Here is a 19,427-nt window from a genome sequence, read left to right on the forward strand (position 1 = left end):
ACTAATAAGTAAAATGTAGTGTATCGTGGTGTGGTACATGAAACTTAACTTTTCTTTCTCTAGATTTGCCACCATGGACAACAGAGACATACGGTACGTAAATAAAGTTCATGTGATATAATACTTGAGCTATTTTCATTCTTGATCCCTGACCGCTGTAGCGGACCGTGACCCGGAGGAGACAAAGCATTGGGGGGGGGGGGCACTGCATTGTTTGTGAACAATGCCGTGCCCCCAATGCTTTGTCTCCTCGGGGTCACGGTCCTCACTGCCTGACCGTCAAAGTTGCTTTCGCATAACCGTCGCTCGAGTTTTAAGATGAATATTTTAAGTGAATATTTATCCACAGCCACAGTCGAAGTATACCATCCATTAGCACTGTGTGGATTAACCTTCAGATAACCTTACTAAGTCGAAATCCTCAACCCCTTATTATGAGAGTTCGGATCCCCAAACAATAACTTACACAGTGGCGAACAGTGACCCGGAGGAGACAATTGATTTGAGGGGCAATTCAAGTTTCATATGGAAGATTTAGAGAGGCGTTCCTCAAGGCTGCGCAATGTCACCAGATATTTTCCTCTGGAATCCTTAGACTATGATGAATACAAACCAAACAATTTATAAATTCAGTGGCGGACCGTGACCCGGAATTAGACAAAGCATTGGAGGGGCACAGCAAAGGATTCCAGAGGAAAATATCTGGTGACATTGCGCAGCCTTGAGGAACGCCTCTCTAAATCTTCCATATGAAACTTGAATTTAAATTGGTCAAGATGTGAAATGTATAAGTCACAGATGGTTTAAGATTACGTCAGATCAGAACGCATGCAAGAACACAGTAAATGTATTGATAATGAAAGCCAGTGAGGTCTTTGTCAAGAACTGTCCAACCGGAAACGCAGTTTAGTCCTGAGATTCGGAGGTGACAGAAAAATACGAATGATTTGTCCAGATTCCTGAACATAACAGCTGTTTTTACGGTGACATGACATTTGCTTTAGCTACATTTGCTCTGGTCTTTATATCTAAGAGGACATAGGTTAAATTATGATTGCAATTAGAGGGGTTTTTTGGCCACAATAATGCAAAGCTAAGGATTAGGGTTTACTATATGTTTTGGGGGTTAGGAGTTATGTTTGGCTGAACGTGCAGATTTTCCATTGGAGCAATTGTCGCTGGAGCAAATGTCATGGAACCGTTTTGACTCGACAAAGACTTCTGGGTTTTTGTTTTGTGATGAAGGGCACTTGACTATGTATTTTCTTTCGTGAATTCGTCATGCGTTGTGGAGCGAAGAGCATCTAATTAGATTAAAATCCCCTTTCTGACATGTGAAAGTCTGGCCGGTGCCAATCTTTAGTGAGGTGTTGGCAAGCTAGGAATCAATGTACCGTCTGGCGTGAGACTAACTGGGAAGTAGGCGAAGTGGGTGTATGTCGATCGGAAATTTACTTTTCTGTTTGGTCTCCCCCTCTATCACTTAGGTTGTGGACCCGATCAGTTCCAGTGCTACAACGGTAATTGTATTCCAGACTACTGGCAATGTGATTATATCAACGATTGCTCATACAACGAGGACGAACAAAATTGTGGTGGTACGATCTATTATGATAACTCTATATACATATAAAGAAATATATATATATATATATGTTTATATATATATATATATATATATATATATATGTATATAAATATTTGTACATAAATAAATATATATATATGGGTACACACACACACACACAGATATATATATATATATATATATATTGTAAAGAAATGGATGAAGAGAACAATGGTAGGCGTAGCTTAAATCAAGGTTCCCCAGAGCTATCTACCCTTTGGAAAAATTGGTGATGCCGAAAAAATGTCTCTGCCGGGAATCGAACCCGGGCCCCCAGCTTTGAACGCCGGTGCCTTAACCACTAGACCACAGAGACGGGTTAATGGTTAGGGCGAGCCAGATCCGATGGACCGTCAGATAGACAGATTTTCGACACTATACCAATTATATTTTCCTTTGTCGGGTGAAGGTGAGTTTTGAACAATGACAAGCCGCCATGCGTCAGCTGGATCGAAGCTATTGCTTTGATACAGTACACGTATGGGAGAAGAAATACAAATGTGTAAAGCTTTACATGTACAACAGCTTTTGGCAACTTTTTTATTTAAATATTGTAAAGAAATGGATGAAGAGAACAATGGTAGGCGTAGCTTAAATCAAGGTTCCCCAGAGCTATCTACCCTTTGGTAGATATATATATATATACATATATATATATCGTTTTATTTCAGCAGCGTGGCCCCATCATTAATTGAGATATTATTGTACACGGGGGCCCTGCCTTACATAACAACACATAGTAACAGAAATATTTAGAAATTCAAAGATGATACTGGAATATAGTTTGGTTTCTGATGCAATGTAATTCAAGTGATAAGGATTTATGTCATTTCTTGTTGTTGTTTTTTTAAGAATACACGACATATTCATGGGAACCGGAAACTACCGAGTCTTATGGTAAGTATAGATCAACAAACGTTGAGGGCAGAGAGACTGCTAAAACAAATATAATGTTGTCTTACCAACATTTATTTTTTTATTGTCCTGAAGTTAGGCGATTATGGGAATAGATGAGTAAAATATTTCAACTGAATGAACTTGGCAGTGACAGTTGGAAAACAACTTTCATGGGGATATCTGGAAATACTACAAGAGTAACTTTAATAAACTTTATTATATTTTTAATTAAGTATATTATTTTTAGTTCAAGAAAACAGGGAATATTGCCAACCGTACAAAAAGTGACACATTTGGTTGAAGAGTGATACGGAATATCAAATAGCGTTTAAAAAGGGGAAGCTGGGGAGCACTTAAGGAAATGGGAACAAATCAATGCATAACTTTCTGAATACTATGGATGTATTGGTTGCTTAAATTTCTGTTTTGTTTATTTGTTCAAAGACAGATAGTTGTACCAGAGCAGGATGCATCGTGTGTGGGTGTACGTGTGTAGATGGATGTATGAGTTTTATGAGGGGGGGGGGGTGCCGGGGTATGGGAGTAAGGTGGGTGTGTAGGGACGTTTTAGGTTAATAACCTTCCTCTAATTAACCTTCAAAATAATCTTATCCTTTTTCAAATTATTATACAACTTATATGTGCAAAAGAAATTATTTCTTTTCTATTCAGGGAAAAGTCATCTTTTACAAAGTATGTTTTTTTGTCGATTGATATGGGTTTTCCCCTCTGCTTTTCCATTGTTATAGAAGAGAAATTTGGCAGTTTAATTTCATTTGTAATCATTTTAAACATATTTGTGATCACAATGATATTGATATTTATTTCTTTGATTGTATGCAAAGAATTTTTATTTTTATGGATTGTGATTGTAAACTTATTGATTTGAAAGAGGAAGAATATAAAATATTATTCAAAACAAAAAAAATGTATAGAAGAAAACATTGCTGACGGTATACTGAACCCATCACAAAATGAGAGAAATGAATATTCGTTTCATTATGTTTGACGTCATATGCGACAAGCTTTCTTATTTTACATGAGATGCACATTTCCTTCCATTTTTTATGAAACATGAATTTAAGCAAAAATGTCGAAAAAAATATAGAACAGAAGAATAAAGAAAATGGTATCTACATAAAATTCCCAATAGAATCTCCAAATACAAATGCTTTTCTTATATACACCATTTTCCCCTCCCTATTTACATAATATACATATAGGTCTATAAATGCGACATACAACTACAAAATCAGCCTAATAAATAGGCCTGAATCTAAATACACATAACAACATAATAACTTTTTTGTTTACCTTTTAAAGGATGTATGCCTGACGAATTCAGCTGTTCCAATGGTTATTGTATCCCTCATTATTGGGTTTGTGATCATTATAGCGACTGTCTCAATAACGAAGATGAAGAATATTGCGGTAAGTTTGATTTGGTTTACTAATATCTTTATTTTTTTATCTAGAGAAAAACATTATTCAAATTCCATTCGGTTTGATTAAATAATACTCATCAAAAAATCCGAAGACTAACAATGTGGATTTACATTTAAAAAAAACTCATAACAGAGAAATAAATAAATACATAATATTCAGTGACCATTCAAAAAAATATGAAATATGTTTAAATGCAATAATAGTATATTAATAAATAGAATGAGCAGATGAATGTAACAAGACATATTTAATATATATATATATATATATATATATTAAAAAAAGTATTTAAAAAATCCGATCCGATATTGGAACAAATAGCATGTTGCTCATTTTATGAAAATGGAACATGTCATTTCATTTGAGGTTAAATTAATCGAAAGAATACTAGTATAACCATTTTGAAATATTGCAAGCCTTTAATTTGGGGGCAAAGGCCAAATTAGTTTCAAATCGTAGCAGAATGGCATTGCTCAGGCGTCCATTTATTGATACTACAAATAAACGGTCTCGGGTAAATAGCCCTGAAAACATTGCCAAGTTTAAGAATGCTTTAATGGCAACTACATGGGATGACGTCCTCTCAGATCATGATGTAGATAGTTCATTTAATACTTTTTTTGATAAATTCATGCTATTGTATAATGATAATGTCCCATTTCAATCTGTGGACCGTCCTAGTCATAAGAAAATGCCTAAAATGCCATGGATTTACGCATTCTTTTCTGAGATCAATTAATAAGACAAACAGACCTTTTCACAAATATAAAGTTGGTAAATGTGAAAATTCACGAAGAAAATATTCCAGTTATAGAAATAATATATCTGTACAGCGCTTAGACACGTCGTTCCGATGTATTAAGCGCTATATAAAAGCGGATTATTATTATTATTAATATCCTCACTTCACTTTTGCGCACTGCTAAACAAGAATATTATGCTAATCGATTGAAGGTTGCGTATAATGACATTAGGGCAACATGGAAAGTCATTAATATCTTATTCAAAGGAAAGCAAAAAGTATCTAATATAAATGAGTTGGAGGTTAATGGCAACTTGATCAATGATCAAGTGGAGAAATTATTGTGGAGAAATTTAATACTTATTTATATAACATTGGCCCTAATTTGTCAAGGGAAATACCAGACTTTCAAAAACAATTTCGTCATTATCTTAAGTCACCAAACGAGCAAAGTATTTTCCTCTCGCCCATAAAAGAGAAGGAACTTCTTGATTTAATAGGTGCCTTAAAGAAAGGGAAAAGTCCAGGGTGTGATAGTATTGGAAATGGTTAAATTAAGGATGTTGTTGAAGGCATATTGAAACCTCTTGCTCACATCTTTAACCTGTCTTTGTTAAATGGGGCTGTGCCTTTGAGGATGAAATTGCTAAAGTAGTGCCGTATTTAAAAAAGGGAATGCAAAATTACTAACAAATTATCGTCCAATTTCTCTATTAACAACCTTTTCTAAGCTTTTAGAAAAGCTAGTATACGTACAAACTGTAATCTTTCGTTTAAAGATAGGAAGTAAACCAGATACCTTAATTGGTACTGGGGACCGTTTCATAAAGCTGTTCGTAAGTTAAGAACGACTGGTGATCTCGTCTTACGCACTAAACCATAGCCAATAATCAGTTTGGTATGTACCATTTACCACAAGAAATGATCACCAGTCGTTCTTAAAGTCGCTCTTAACTTACGAACAGCTTTATGAAACACACACCGGGTAACAAGTTAAATAGTTTGCTGCTGGAAAGGACTGTTTTTTATACTCGGTTCTTGGTTGTGCGAGATACATGTTGGTAGGGTAGGCCTATATCTCTTTCAAGATCTGGAACTCGTAACACAAAGGTTGTTGATTAGTCGCTAAATGACAAAGCCTATCGAGATAGGAACACTTTCAGAAAGGAATTATTTGCTTACCTTAATACAACCAACCCTCTAATTTAATTCTGACAAGAGAATAGGAAATATTTCAATAGAATAAAGAGTATTCTATATAAATCTCTAATTCTAATTATATGTTTTATATAACGTGGTGATTTTTCAAACAACATTTATAGCATTATTCACTGTTCACACATATTTCTTTTATGTAAAATATCAAAGATTTGAAGGAATCAGTCTCGACTAGCACTTGTGCTACCTTCTGGTTCCTTCTTAACAACAACATTCAACCATATACGTATCTTTTTGTTCAATCATCAATATTGGAAACTGTGGATCTTAAAAATTGTTAAAACATTTGTTTTAGGTTTATAAATGCATGTCACATTTTATGTATTCAGATTTATCGTTTGTATTCTCATTTTATCCTTTATAATGTTAGCAATTACATCTGTATACTAGAATAGTTACGTTTGTGCTGTGATGTTAACACATTGTTATCGTTATTGATATTGTTGTTAAGTAAATAAATAAACTCAAAACTAAACTCAATAAAGATCTTCATTGCATGCGCGTTTTGCTTAGTAGACTGACTAGGAACCAATCAGAATGCTTCATTCAAACGAGCGATTAATCGCTTATCTTTTATTTACGGGGCTCTGAATGTTTCAATAAAGAATTTGAATAATTCCAATTAAACATCCATTTTTATGTAGAATATACAAATCATTAGTATATCATGAATATAGAAAAACAATGAATGTGAAATACAGTATGTAAATTATGTGTTAGTTGGCGTAAAAAAACCCCCGAAAGCAAGTGCTTGTGTCGGGATGCGCCCGTAAATCTAAATGTCTAAACAACAATTAAAAGAAATAAAATTCTAATGATTCGATACCTTTTGTCCATAGATTACCCCACTCCAAATCCTGCAGGCCATTTCGTATGCTCAGACGGCGCTGTTATACCAAGCAGCGAGCAATGCAACGGATACGTCGACTGCTCCGACCACTCAGATGAGGCATTCTGTGGACCAAGTAAGATTTACAATGGGGCATTTTCGCAATCACTACCCAGACGCTTTCTCTAACGCAGATAATATATCAAAAGGCCGTTCATGACAATGCAGCCTTTGTCGAAAATCGGAGGATCAAAACGGCGGTGTCGCCCAGGACTTACTGACTGAACAAACGACATATTATGTGCGGTATTTTGTCCGGTCCGAATCAGAACACGATGTGCTGTCCCGGTCCGACAAATTTCGACAAAGACCTCTAATCCGTCCATTGTGATTTAACGGCCATTTTCAATAGATTCTGATTCAGAAAGCGTCGCAAAGTGGGTTTTGAAATAGGCAATTTAGTGCATTCAGTCATTACGCGACATTCAAGAATAGAATAAGCATGCTAGGGCTGTAGTTAATCCTCGTGATATAATTGGTTCAGCACGCCCAATATAAATTGTTATCAATATTGTTATAATTATTATTTTCTTTATTTCTATATGCTATTATTACCAGTATTATTATTATTATCATCATCATCATCACAATTATCAGTATTTTATTATGCGTTATTATACCGTTTTAAAGCATGTGAAAACATTTTGAAATATTTTGGAAATGATATTGAAAACATTTTCAGCATACTAGTTCAATTTTTTATCAACTTTATGATGATGTAGGCCTACATGATTAAATTTTTAAAAAGGTGATTTTTTTTCATTTCAAATATCTGAACAATGTTTTTTTACATGCTAATGGTAATTAGAATTTAATTATAACTATAATAATAATAATGTGACTTGTAAAGTGCCAAATCCCCTCTGTAGAGTGCTCAAGGCGCATAAAGAGCTCAGAGGTAAATAAAAAAAGCATATAAAAGATTTTTGAAAGATTTTTGAAAGTCTCGACAGAGGTACATTTTTTATGTCTTTACATTTCCTCAGCTTGCCAATGGTATGAAGAATTCGAATGCGCGGATGGCATGTGCATATCGAGCGACCAGTTCTGCAATGGCGTAGTCGATTGCCCATTATATGGCGAGGACGAGTGGTATTGTGGTAAGCTTTGAAGCCCCTCCTAAAGTGAGTTATTTCCGATTCGTCTAACGCAATTTCGCCCAAATGCCAACCCGTCTACTATCTTGGGCTATTATCAGTTCGTCTACTATCCAAACGGTCTAATTACCAATTCGTTCACGCACCGTTTCGTCTAATAATCAGTTGGTCGAATAGCCATTTAGTCCATACACTTGGTCTACTTGGACTAAGTGTTCATTGTGCAAAATGAAGGAAAATAAATGGCAATTAGACCAACTGGTTATGAGACGAAATGGTCACAGATGAAATGGTGATTTGACCAAATGACTGTTGTACCCAATTCGCGTTGGACGAAATTTTTATAGAAGGAAGGAATGGCATTAGACTACATAAAAGTAGATCATGTGGTGAGTGGACGAATTGGCAATTTACCCTCAAAAGTTTTGTGACATCGTTAGATTAAAGTCCATTACGACGTTTTTAAAACCCATTACATGTATAACGTTATTCAACGCCAATTAGAAAGAAATATTCGATGTAAACATATGGTTGATGAGGAGAGTTGTCTCAAACACAGCATTTCGGTTCTTATTGACATATCTATATGAATTACATTAGAAACAGACAATTGTCGAATGAAAAAATGACAAGGGTTAAAGAATCTATTTCAGTCATGTAAAAATCAATTTGAATAAGATCTGTTGTGAATCAGAATACAGGGAAATAAAAATTCTGCACATAATCTCAATGATCACAATTTCTCTCCATCGGCATAACTAAAGTGACCAGTTTAAAGAATGGATGCTGACCCAAAACAAGGCTTTAGATAATTCATTCTTTCGACTGACTAACGATGTGGCTGCTCGCTTTTATTCAGGAAACGGATTATTCATACTTTGATTCCTGGGCCAATTATGATTCCTAAGGTCCGTTGCAGAAAGAGTTGCATTTAAACGCAAGTCAAAGAATCAATCGCAAGTCCAAAATGCGCGCTTTTGATTGGTTGAAAATGAAGTGGCGCATGATTTTTAGACTTGCGTTTAATTGCAACTCTTTCAGCAACGGGCCACTGGTCATATTGCTATTATGATTCCTGGGCCCCGATGCATAAAAGTTACCATTATGTCAACATTGTCATGCAATGGTAACTTGCATGGAGTCCTTGATTTTGATTGGCTGTTTATTAGCGTTACCATGGTAGTTACCGTTGGATGGCAAAGTTGCCATAATAGTAACTTGTATGCAACAGGGCCCAGGTCCGACTACTGGCCATCCGAGCATGTATAGAATCAAATAACCATGGTTTCCAGTTTGAAGAATAAATATTGACTTAAACAAATCTTCAAATAATTCATTCTTTCGATTGATTAACGACGTGACTGCTTGATTTTATACACAGACTACGATTATAGTTCCTGGTCCTATTATGATTCCTATTCCGACTATTGGCCTTCGTACTCCTACTGGCCCTCCGAACCTGAGAGTGGTACCTGTGTAAACATGTGCTCCTGCGGCGAGACCGGCGACGGCGGGATCGACCAATGTAGATCAGGAGACTGCTACTGTGATGATATCTGCAAACGTTTCGGCGACTGTTGCTCAGATAAGGACTACTTCTGCCCAGTGGAAGGTATTTCAACGACATTAATTTTTTTTTATTACAGTGCGTCCTACAAAAAAGGGAAACCGGGATTCCAAGTTATTGTATAAAACATATTAACCAAAAGATTTAAAGGTCTGTCATTTTGTTACATCATAAAGTCCAACCTCTCTTCTACAAATTATGTATGATGCAAGTAGTTTGGGCAAAGATAAGCAAGAAGAGTTTGGGGAGTTAATGCCAAAAGCACACTGTGCAGGAAGATGAGTCGGGATTTGTTCAGGGGAGCGTTTCATGAAAGGACTTGTCGGACGTTTTATCCGACAAGTCCCATTTTATCCGACAGTTACTATAGTAACAGTGCATCTCAGCCAATCGGAATCAAGGAAAGATGTCAGATCTGACAACTTGTCAGACAAAATTGTTGATGAAACGGTCCCCAGGACGCTCAGACCTTGCGTGAGAAAGGAATGGCTCGTTAGCATATATCTTGTATTCTTTTTTAAGTTTTCTTTCACTAATCGTGCTAAATCTTTAAGTGAGAGTGGATGCAGACGAGCGAGTTTCCGCGCAAATCAAGTTGTTTCCGGCAGGCAGGCCTCAGAATATATTGTTTTTACTCTGCAGTGTGTGATCAATTCGGTAAATATTTGGTCTCAAATAAATATATATATATATTCTTACAAGATGTTAAATGTTTGATTGAGACATATCCAATTATTGCGATATGATCTCGCTTCACAGGCGGGATCTTTTTTGTGGGATGCACTGTGTTAATGTAAAGCAAGCGTTTATCGTGATAAGGATAACGGAATAGAGTGTTTTATGCATCGTCGGTACATAATTTCAAGGCATTTTTCAATCATAATTCAATGTTGAATTCAGTTGTCCTGATTTTATTGTCCTATCAATTTGATTTACCTTTTTCCTGAGCGCTGGTGGATTAAATTTTGTTTATGTGTTAATAGACAGTGTTTTATTATTATTATTATTATCTGTGATTTGGTCAATACTACTTCTTTGATTAACTTTTGGTTGCCTCGAACGTTCACTAAAATTGAAATGGCGTGATAAAAATCGCATTTACTATCAATTTCGTTCTCACATTTTTTTACTATTTATTGGTTGATTTATTTTTATTTAGAATCAGGACTGGATGGCGGCCTATACTACATTGAGAAAGTCCAGGATCTACCGGTAAGTGTTTGTATTAGACCACCTCTAAACCGACCTCTGGCGTATATAGGGAGGGGAGCAAAAATAAATTATAGAAAATTAAAAAAATAGAAATACCGACTTAAAAATAACGAAAAAAAAAAGTTGCTCAACCAAGGGAAAATTAGACTAGAAAGGGAGAGTAAGGCGAAATACAACACTGTCTTCTAAATATATTGTCAAAATGAATCATTTTTCTTTGTATGTAGAGGAACTAGAATTTTATAGCATTATGTGCATTAATATGATGTACAAAAATCGAGACAATTAATTTTAAGGAGGGTCAACAGACAGTGGTGATAAAAAGTTGGTGAACCCTAACAGAACATGCACCCTTTCATGCTGAGTGTTGAATGGAGACAGCAAGACTAGAGTGTCCGGTCGCCATGAGAAACAGTTACTAACTTGTAAATAAAGAGGCTTTAATAGGAGGAAATAATAATTTGTAAACAAATTTTCGGCTTTACTCCTATGAGTTTAAGATCGCATGCTCGATCTGTAATGAAAATATCAAGTCAGAAAATATTGAAACCAGTGGGATTCGAACCTGCCATCTAGTGCTTTCCGGTCAGTGACTTAACCACCAGGCTATTCTGGTTCAGGGCTAAATTACGATGAACTGGAAATTCAAATACCCTCGATCCTCTTCTTTCTGACTCATTAATATGCAAATGCAGTACGCCGTGGAGAATAGATAGTAAATAAAGAGGCTTAAATAGGAGGAAATTATAATTTGTAAACAAAATTTCGGCATTACTCCTATGTGTTTAAGATTGCATGCTCAATCTGTAATGAAAATCACAAGTCAGACATAATTGGAACAAGTGGGATTCGAACCTGCCATCTACTTTATTGAATGTAATATGTAATCACCTGATATAACAATTTAATATCTGATACATGCTAAAACTAGAACACGTGATATATGTTCATTTTCTGTTGGTGCTCACTACTTTTAGCACCGCTCTATATGGAGATAGATGTTCGAACTTTACACGGAATTCTAATCCTGTCGAGACAAGTAAATAAGGAAATAGTGGTATGATAAAACTATTCAATGACGTGTGTTTTTGTTTATATAAAAAAAAATCAGGTTCACGTCCGACGACGACGCGCAGCTGAAGGACAAAAGCGCCGAGCTCGCCGATCAGTCCCTAAAGAGGTCGACCAGGAAAGAGCCCGAAGACTAGAGGACCAAGCGAAGCGCCTTGAGGGACGCCGAGCTCGCGCTGCGGAGAAGGCAAGACAAGTTCGACAAGCCGAAGCCTAATATCCCAGTGTGGAAAGATGCATCAGCTTGCTAGATGATTAGATCAACGTTCACATCAAAATGAAATTACAGTTTCACATAATTACATCACACAAATATATACAATTAGTTACACAAAATTACAGTTACAATTATATCATTCATGTGGATACTCCCCAACTTGAGATTTTGTAAGCATGTTTTTGTCCTGGCTCATGATTTGTTCTTTAGTAGATGAAAGAGATTCACAGCTCACTTTAATTTGTCTTATTGAGTAAGAATACACAAAGACATCTTAAAGCCTGTCCATAAAAGACGTTACAATGCACGTGTGTGTAACAATCTCTACCAAAAATACCAGATCACTCAATTAACTACAAAATTATATTGCTTTTATAAATATAATTCGTGACGCCGGGACAATAGATTGTGATGAACGAAAGTACTGTACAAGACAACAAATTAAAATTATTACTTCGATTTGTGGCATCAATCACATTGTAAATAGAAATATAATATATAAACATTAATGATATATTGTCGTGTAATTTCATGGTAAATTAAGTTTATTCCTCTTTCCAAGAAAGGAGTAAATCCATTACGCTGCTGTGCGGGTATTGGTCTCCGTTTCTTTGTTCTTGTTAATTGAATAAATTATTGTGAACGAGAAAATAAACCATTCGTAAATGTTCGTTTGTTGCAAGGTAGGGCAAGGTCAACCTTCAGCAACAGTCCTTGTATAATGAATGTTGTGTGCGTGTGTGTATGTGTGTGATAGAAACAGAGACATAGGGTAAAGGGAGGGAGTGTATATGCGTGAGAGAGAGAGAGAGGGGGAGATTGGGTTTGTGTGTGTGTGTGTGTGTGATAGAAACAAGGGGAGTTCGTGTTTGATAAAGGTAGAGATGGAGCGAGACCAACCTTAAGCTAAAGTACGTGTATTATGGATGTGTGCATGTGTGTATGTGTGTTAGAAACAGGGGCAAAGAATAAGGGAGGGAGATCGAGAGTGTATATGAGAGAGAGGGAGGGAACGGAGAGATAGGGTTTGTGTGTGTAATATAAACAGAGACAAAGGGAAGGAGGGAGTGTGTGTGTGTGTGTGTGAAGGAGAGAGGGAAAGAGTGTGTGTTTGATAAAGATAGAGAGGGACAGTAAGTGGGTGTGTGTTAGGCATATAAGGGGGTTTGTGTGGGATACATCCGTGTATAATGAATGTGGGGGGAGTGTGTGTGATAGAAACAAAGAGTAAGGAGTGTGTGTGTGAGAGAGAGAGTTGGGGAGATTGATTTTGTGTGTGTAATAGAAACAGAAAGGGAGGGAGTGATAGAGTGTGTGTTTGGTGTGAAAGAGAGAAGGTGGGAGTCCGTGTGTGTTTGATTAAGTTAGAGCGAATAAACAAAAGTATGTGTATTATGAATGTGTGTATGTGTGATAGAAACAGAGGCAAAGAATAAGGGGGGGAGATCGAGAGTGTATATGAGAGAGAGGGAGGCGGAGGGAACGGAGAGATATGGTTTGTGTGTGTGTGAAAGAGAGAGGGAAAGAGTGTGTGTTTGATAAAGATAGAGAGGGACAGTAAGTGGGTGTGTGTTAGGCATGTAAGGGGGTTTGTGTGGGATACATCCGTGTATAATGAATGTGAGGGGAGTGTGTGTGATAGAAACAGAAATAAAGAGTAAGGAGTGTGTGTGTGAGAGAGAGGGTTGGGGAGAAATGATTTTGTGTGTGTAATAGAAACAGATACAGAAAGTGAGGGAGTGATAGAGTGTGTGTGGGGTGTGAAAGAGAGAAGGTGGGAGTCCGTGTGTGTTTAAGTTAGAGAGAGCGAGGTCAACCTTAAACAAATTTATGTGTATTATGCGTGTGTGATAAGAATAGAGACAAATAATAAGGGAGGGAGATCGAGAGTGTATATGAGACAGAGAGAGAGAGTGGGGGGGGGACAGAGAGATATGGTTTGTGTGTGTGATAGAAACAGAGAGGGAGGGAGTGTGTGTGCGTGTGTGTGAAAGAGAGAAGGGAAGGGAGAGAGTGTGTGTTTGATACAGGTAGAGAGGGACAGTAAGTGGGTGTGTATGAGAAACATAAGGGGGTTTGTGTGGAAGACATCCGTGTATAATGAATGGGGTGCGTGTGTGCGGTAGAAACAGAGACAGAGAGTAAGGGAGGGAGTATATGTGAGTGTGAAAGAGAGGGGGAAATTGATTGTATGTGTGTGTATGTGATAGAGACAGAGGAAGGGGGTATGATGTGTGTTGGGTGTGAAAGAGGGAGAGGGGAGTTCGTGTGTGTTTGATAAAGTTAGAGAGCGAGCGAGGTCAACCTTAAACAAAAGTATGAGTATTATGAATGGGTGCGTGTGTGTGTGAGAGATAGAAACAGAGACAAAGAGTAAGGGAGGGAGATCGAGAGTGTATATGAGAGAGTGGGAGAGATAGGGTTTGTGTGTGTGATAAGAAACAGAAATTAATAAGGGAGTGATAGAGTGTGTGTGGAAGTGTGAAAGAGAGAAGGGGGAGTTCGTTTGTGTTTGATAAAGGTAGAGATGGACAGTAAGTGGGTGTGTATGTGTGTGAGACACATGAGGGGGTTAGTGTGGGCGAGATTGTACCATTGAGCTGTGTGTAGTATGTAGCTGTATGTTCAACATGTTTAATGATCACGATGATGCATACTTCTGATTTTTGTCAAACTATTTTTGTTATATCTGCGTTACATATTATATTGTTAAGCTGAAGCAATTATTAAAAGGGAAGTTTACCCTGACAAAAAGTTTATTGTAAAAATAGCAGAAAAAATAATAGAAAATATTGCCGAAGGTTTGAGAAAAACTCATCAAATAATTAAAAAGTTATTAGAATTTCAATTATTTGATTTGTGACGTCATATGCGAGCAGCATTCCTATATAGCGAGTGGTAAAAAATCAATGAAATGTAATTTTCTCAGAAAACTGAAAATGGTTTTCACTGTACCTTTTGTATATCAACCGACAAATCATTTCACACCTGTTCATGAATAGAAAACAAAATTAAATCATCAGGAACCATAAAAAATTGAAATTCGTGCATTTTATATTAAGTAACACATGGGACAGCTGCTCGTTTATGAAGTCACAAATCCAAAACTTTGAACTCTAATAACTTTCTTACTCTTTAACGGATTTTCCTCAAACATTTACCAATATCTTTTACTATTTTTTTCTGCTATTTTAACAACAAAGATTTCTTCAGGGTGAACTTGAACTTAAGTCAAATCGTTATCATTCGAAGAACATGTTAAATGTGTTTACAGTGATCTTGAATTTGTTGTGCGTCGCGAGTGAAAACCCGGCCACAAAAGGCACCTGTTATGGATCAATGTTGCCGCGATACCAAAATAGGGATTTTTCGCAACCACTAAGGAGACGCATTCTGGAACGTAGAGAATCTATTGTCAAAAGCCCTTCATGCCAAAACACGTTTTGTCGAAAATAAATGAATCAACAAAGCAGTTTCATCCGTGATTCTGGACAGGCAACAAATTTGCAAGCTTTCTTCAGCTCCGAATCTCAAGACGATCTGCTATCCCGGTTGTTTTTTTTTCTTTACTTGTGCACCAGACGCGAGAGGGCAATGGGACTGGCGTTAAGGCTTTTTTTTGGTGATACTTTGAACCAGATGACAAATCTTGGACTTATATTTTTTAAGATTATTGCCTCAAATTGCTATTTGAGACTCGAACCTGCGCCATAAACTCGACTGTAGGAATGGCTTGCTGATTGAGCCACACCAATTAGGGGTCGGAAATAAGCATATCTCCTGACGTTTCGTGTTCATGAATATTCATGAGGCGTAGTCTGATTAAATAAACCCTTTTATATCGTCATTCACACTGCCCTCTCGCGTCGGAAGCACAAGTACTGACGAAAAAATGTCAAGAAAAAAAAGAGAAAAACGCCATTCGCAAAAACAAAAATTAAAGGCTTATTTATACTCACAACAATTTTGTTCATCTGCTCGGTCATTGCAATGCGGGAACCCATCGCAAACGAACAGTTGTGCCACGCACATGCCGTTACTGCATAGCACATAGTTACGATAGCTCTCGCATTCTTTAGAAGAATAAAGAACAAAGAAGACAACATGTACTTTAATATTATCAGTACATCGGAGAGGGAAGTTCAGTTTAGCTGGAACAACGTCCCTGGCTGGAAGTTCCAGTTCTGCTGTCTATCTTATTTCGATTAGAAATGGTTCGAACTTCCTAAAGTGGTTAATACGCGAGAATGTGTAGAACAAAGTTTAGTTACAATAGATCAGGCTTGCTTGGAATTGTATTAGTATACATTGTGCTTTTCGTAGTGTACAAAAGTACCATTTCGATTTATCCCTACTCTTTATGTTACGAAGCCCTGATGCACTTTTACAATACCACACAGTTAAAACATTGTTTGAAATTTTATACACCGTTGTTTACTAATGATAAAACTTAAATGTTGTTTAACAATTTAAACAACCATGCTTGATTATTGATAATTAATTATTTTGAAAATTAAACGGTGTGGTTTTCGACTTAATCAAACTATTTAAGCAACGACTGTAAGGTTCATATAGTAAACAACGTTATGCAGTTTGTACAGGGTATGACGTAGAGGCTTACTTCCGGTTTCACAGTATAATTCATCTTCGCTCGCTAAACAATCATCGATGTTATCACACAGCTTGTTCAATGGCAAGCACTCACGGTTCCAACAAGCGAATTCATCGTCTCCACATACTGAAATGAAAATGAAAAGAAAAGTGTTTTTAAACCCCGGGAGCATAGGCGGCGGAAGCGGGGGGGGGGACGTGTCCCCCCTAAATTTGAAGAGGGGGGACGACCCCCCCCCCCCTAAATTTTTAGCTGATGCCCTTTTTTTTTTTTTTGCTTGTCAAAATTTTTTGCCTGTGTCCCCTCTAAAACTTTTGGCTTCCGTCGCCAATGCCGGGGAGTAGTAAAAACAAATAAATAAATAGATTTTACGTTCCACGACCAGAAAAGGGTCATCGACTAAAAATTTAGGGAGGGGGACCATCCCACACCTCAATTAAGGGGGGGACATATAATTATGATTATGCAATCGATCAAACGGGCACCGGCCTTATACGGGGCATGACGAGGATCACAGACCCAAATACAATAATGCCCCTATCAATTATGTGCGTACAGCGCCTGTACTTTCATTCTCCACGAAACAATTTTATCTAAAAAAAAATTGTGAAAACATGACATGCGTTTGCGTTTATGTGACATCATGCCCCAATGTGATTGTTCGCGTATACTCGCATAGAGGAGTTCTTGCTCCACAGTTCATAACGGATTTAAAAAAAACCGGAGAAAATGTATTGTCAAATACTTTATATAAGAGCAACCACGAGGTCTTTGTCGAAAATATTATTGGTTAATCAATCAACCAGCAGCTTCGTCCTAGATTCTGGACAAATGAACATATTTGCAATTTTTCGTCGGATCCGAAACCTAGGACGACATAGCCGTTCCCGTTCGCCTACTTTCGACAAAGACCTCCCAGCTGTTCTTACTTGTCGTTTGCCGGGAATTTTCAATACATTTACTGTGTTCATGAATCCCTATTGTTCTTTGCGCAACCGCATCAGGACAACTGCTACCTGGATAATCACCCCGGACAACTACCAGTACCCGAGGACAATTACCCTCGGGGGTAATTGTCCCGGCAATGGATAATTGTCAGGAGGAAGTTGTGTGGGGGGTAATTGTCCGAGGTTTATTGTCCTCGGGGGGTATATTGTCTTAGAACCGTCGACTGTTCCGCCAAATTATACAGTTTTACTGCATGTACAGTAAACCTCCTACTCACCGGCTCCAGGACGGGGATCTGTCGTCGCCGGCCTGCCGGGAGGGCGACAAAAGGCGCTACCGGTAGGAGAATGCGGCCTTCCAAACAACGTTAAGTTCTTGACCGGAACACCTCTCTGGAGCGCACCTTCGGGGTTCCGGAACATGGGACAAACTACTTCTGAAAGGTCACAATGTGATATTGGAAAAGATGGATGCAACACTGTTTTTAGTTAAAGACAAACAAGAAGTGAAAAAATAATCATAAGAATCTGCATAGAACAATCTACACTAAAATAGTTACGCATACATGGGGGGGGCACACTAGTCTGCTGTGCAGACTCTGAATGGCTCGTGAGGTGAGATCTGCTACTGGTTTGCGAAGCAAACCAGCCTGAAAGGGCGAGCGAAGCGAGCCATTTAGACCTAGTCTGCTATGCAGACTCGTTGAATCAGCTGAGGTACACACACTGCAGATGTGGGTCTACATTTGTAGACTAGGGGCACACAAGTAAGACCGGCATAGATAGGCCTACATAAAAAAGGTATTGACTATGAATCTCAATGGGGGGGGCCACGGGTCGGATGTGCAACCCCCCCCCCCCCGATCCGCCACTGGTATAACTTTAATTTCAGCTCGCTTTTTGCGCTCGTATTCCACTTGTGAGATTTGTATTCGGTACATTAATTAATAAAACAATCATTTAATGTATCAGCAATTATGAAAAAAATAATAATAATTTTTTTTTTCAATTTGTTTCCCCTCCACAGGGATTTTATTATTATTCAAACATAACAAGATATCTTTTCAATGACAAATCAAATTAATAACAACGAAATACAGTACAACAGTAATTGCAACAAATATATAAATTGAACTGTCAGATTCACATAATAGTAAACAATTTAAGAAACAAGCGAGGAGTAAATGAACAATAATATTCATATGTATAATTGTACATGGAAAGGGAACTGAACAGATCACCTCATGTAAACATGGCACGTAATTGAAACCATTTCTTTGTAAACTTTACCATTTTACAATTTGACTCTGCGATATATTTTTCATTCTTGAAATAGTTCTGAAGTGCAAATTTGATATTATCAAAAACAGGTAATTGATGTTTTACTCTGGAAGTGTAAATCATTTGCCGTATCACTATCAATAAACAATTTAATGCATGATTACTTGAACCTCTTAAGCCAAATAATTTTTCTTTATTAGAGAAAAATATTCTATTTCCAGTTTTAAGAAATATCCATTGTTCAAACTTGTCCCATATATGTTTAATACATGTACATTCACAAAGTAGATGAGTGACTGTTTCACGGTGTACATTACAAAAAGTACATTCTTTTTGTTGAGCTAAATTAATTTTAAACAATATTTCATTTGTATATAAAATGCGTTGCATTATTTTGAACTGAAACCAACGTAAATTCACATCGGTAGTACAACTGAATCCAATAGAGCAATACGACTGCCATTGCTTGTCATTCATATCGAATATACACTTCCACTTAAGAAAACTTTTACACTCCACTTTTCTTTTCTTTTTAAGAATCGTATAGATGTGTGAACAACCTTTATCATATTTCATAACAAGTGCTATTGTATCAGGGATAATA

The 19,427-nt window shown here is 37.1% G+C and overlaps 1 protein-coding gene across 1 annotated transcript in view; it reads left to right on the plus strand.

The window, feature by feature from the left end:
- The window catches only part of LOC121417672 (deleted in malignant brain tumors 1 protein-like), a 35,917-nt gene extending 23,296 nt beyond the window's left edge, over positions 1 to 12,621 (plus strand). Inside the window, exons 12-20 of the mRNA XM_041611406.1 lie at positions 64 to 93; positions 1,488 to 1,598; positions 2,480 to 2,524; positions 3,848 to 3,955; positions 6,770 to 6,895; positions 7,806 to 7,919; positions 9,298 to 9,528; positions 10,649 to 10,695; positions 11,807 to 12,621. Of these exons, the coding sequence (XP_041467340.1) occupies positions 64 to 93; positions 1,488 to 1,598; positions 2,480 to 2,524; positions 3,848 to 3,955; positions 6,770 to 6,895; positions 7,806 to 7,919; positions 9,298 to 9,528; positions 10,649 to 10,695; positions 11,807 to 11,983 (989 nt within the window). The 3' untranslated portion in view covers positions 11,984 to 12,621. The remainder of the gene's footprint in view (positions 1 to 63; positions 94 to 1,487; positions 1,599 to 2,479; positions 2,525 to 3,847; positions 3,956 to 6,769; positions 6,896 to 7,805; positions 7,920 to 9,297; positions 9,529 to 10,648; positions 10,696 to 11,806) is intronic.
- The last annotated feature ends 6,806 nt before the right edge of the window (positions 12,622 to 19,427 follow it).

The sequence above is a fragment of the Lytechinus variegatus genome, chromosome 6 (genome assembly GCF_018143015.1).
Source record: "Lytechinus variegatus isolate NC3 chromosome 6, Lvar_3.0, whole genome shotgun sequence".
Classification (NCBI taxonomy): domain Eukaryota; kingdom Metazoa; phylum Echinodermata; class Echinoidea; order Temnopleuroida; family Toxopneustidae; genus Lytechinus; species Lytechinus variegatus.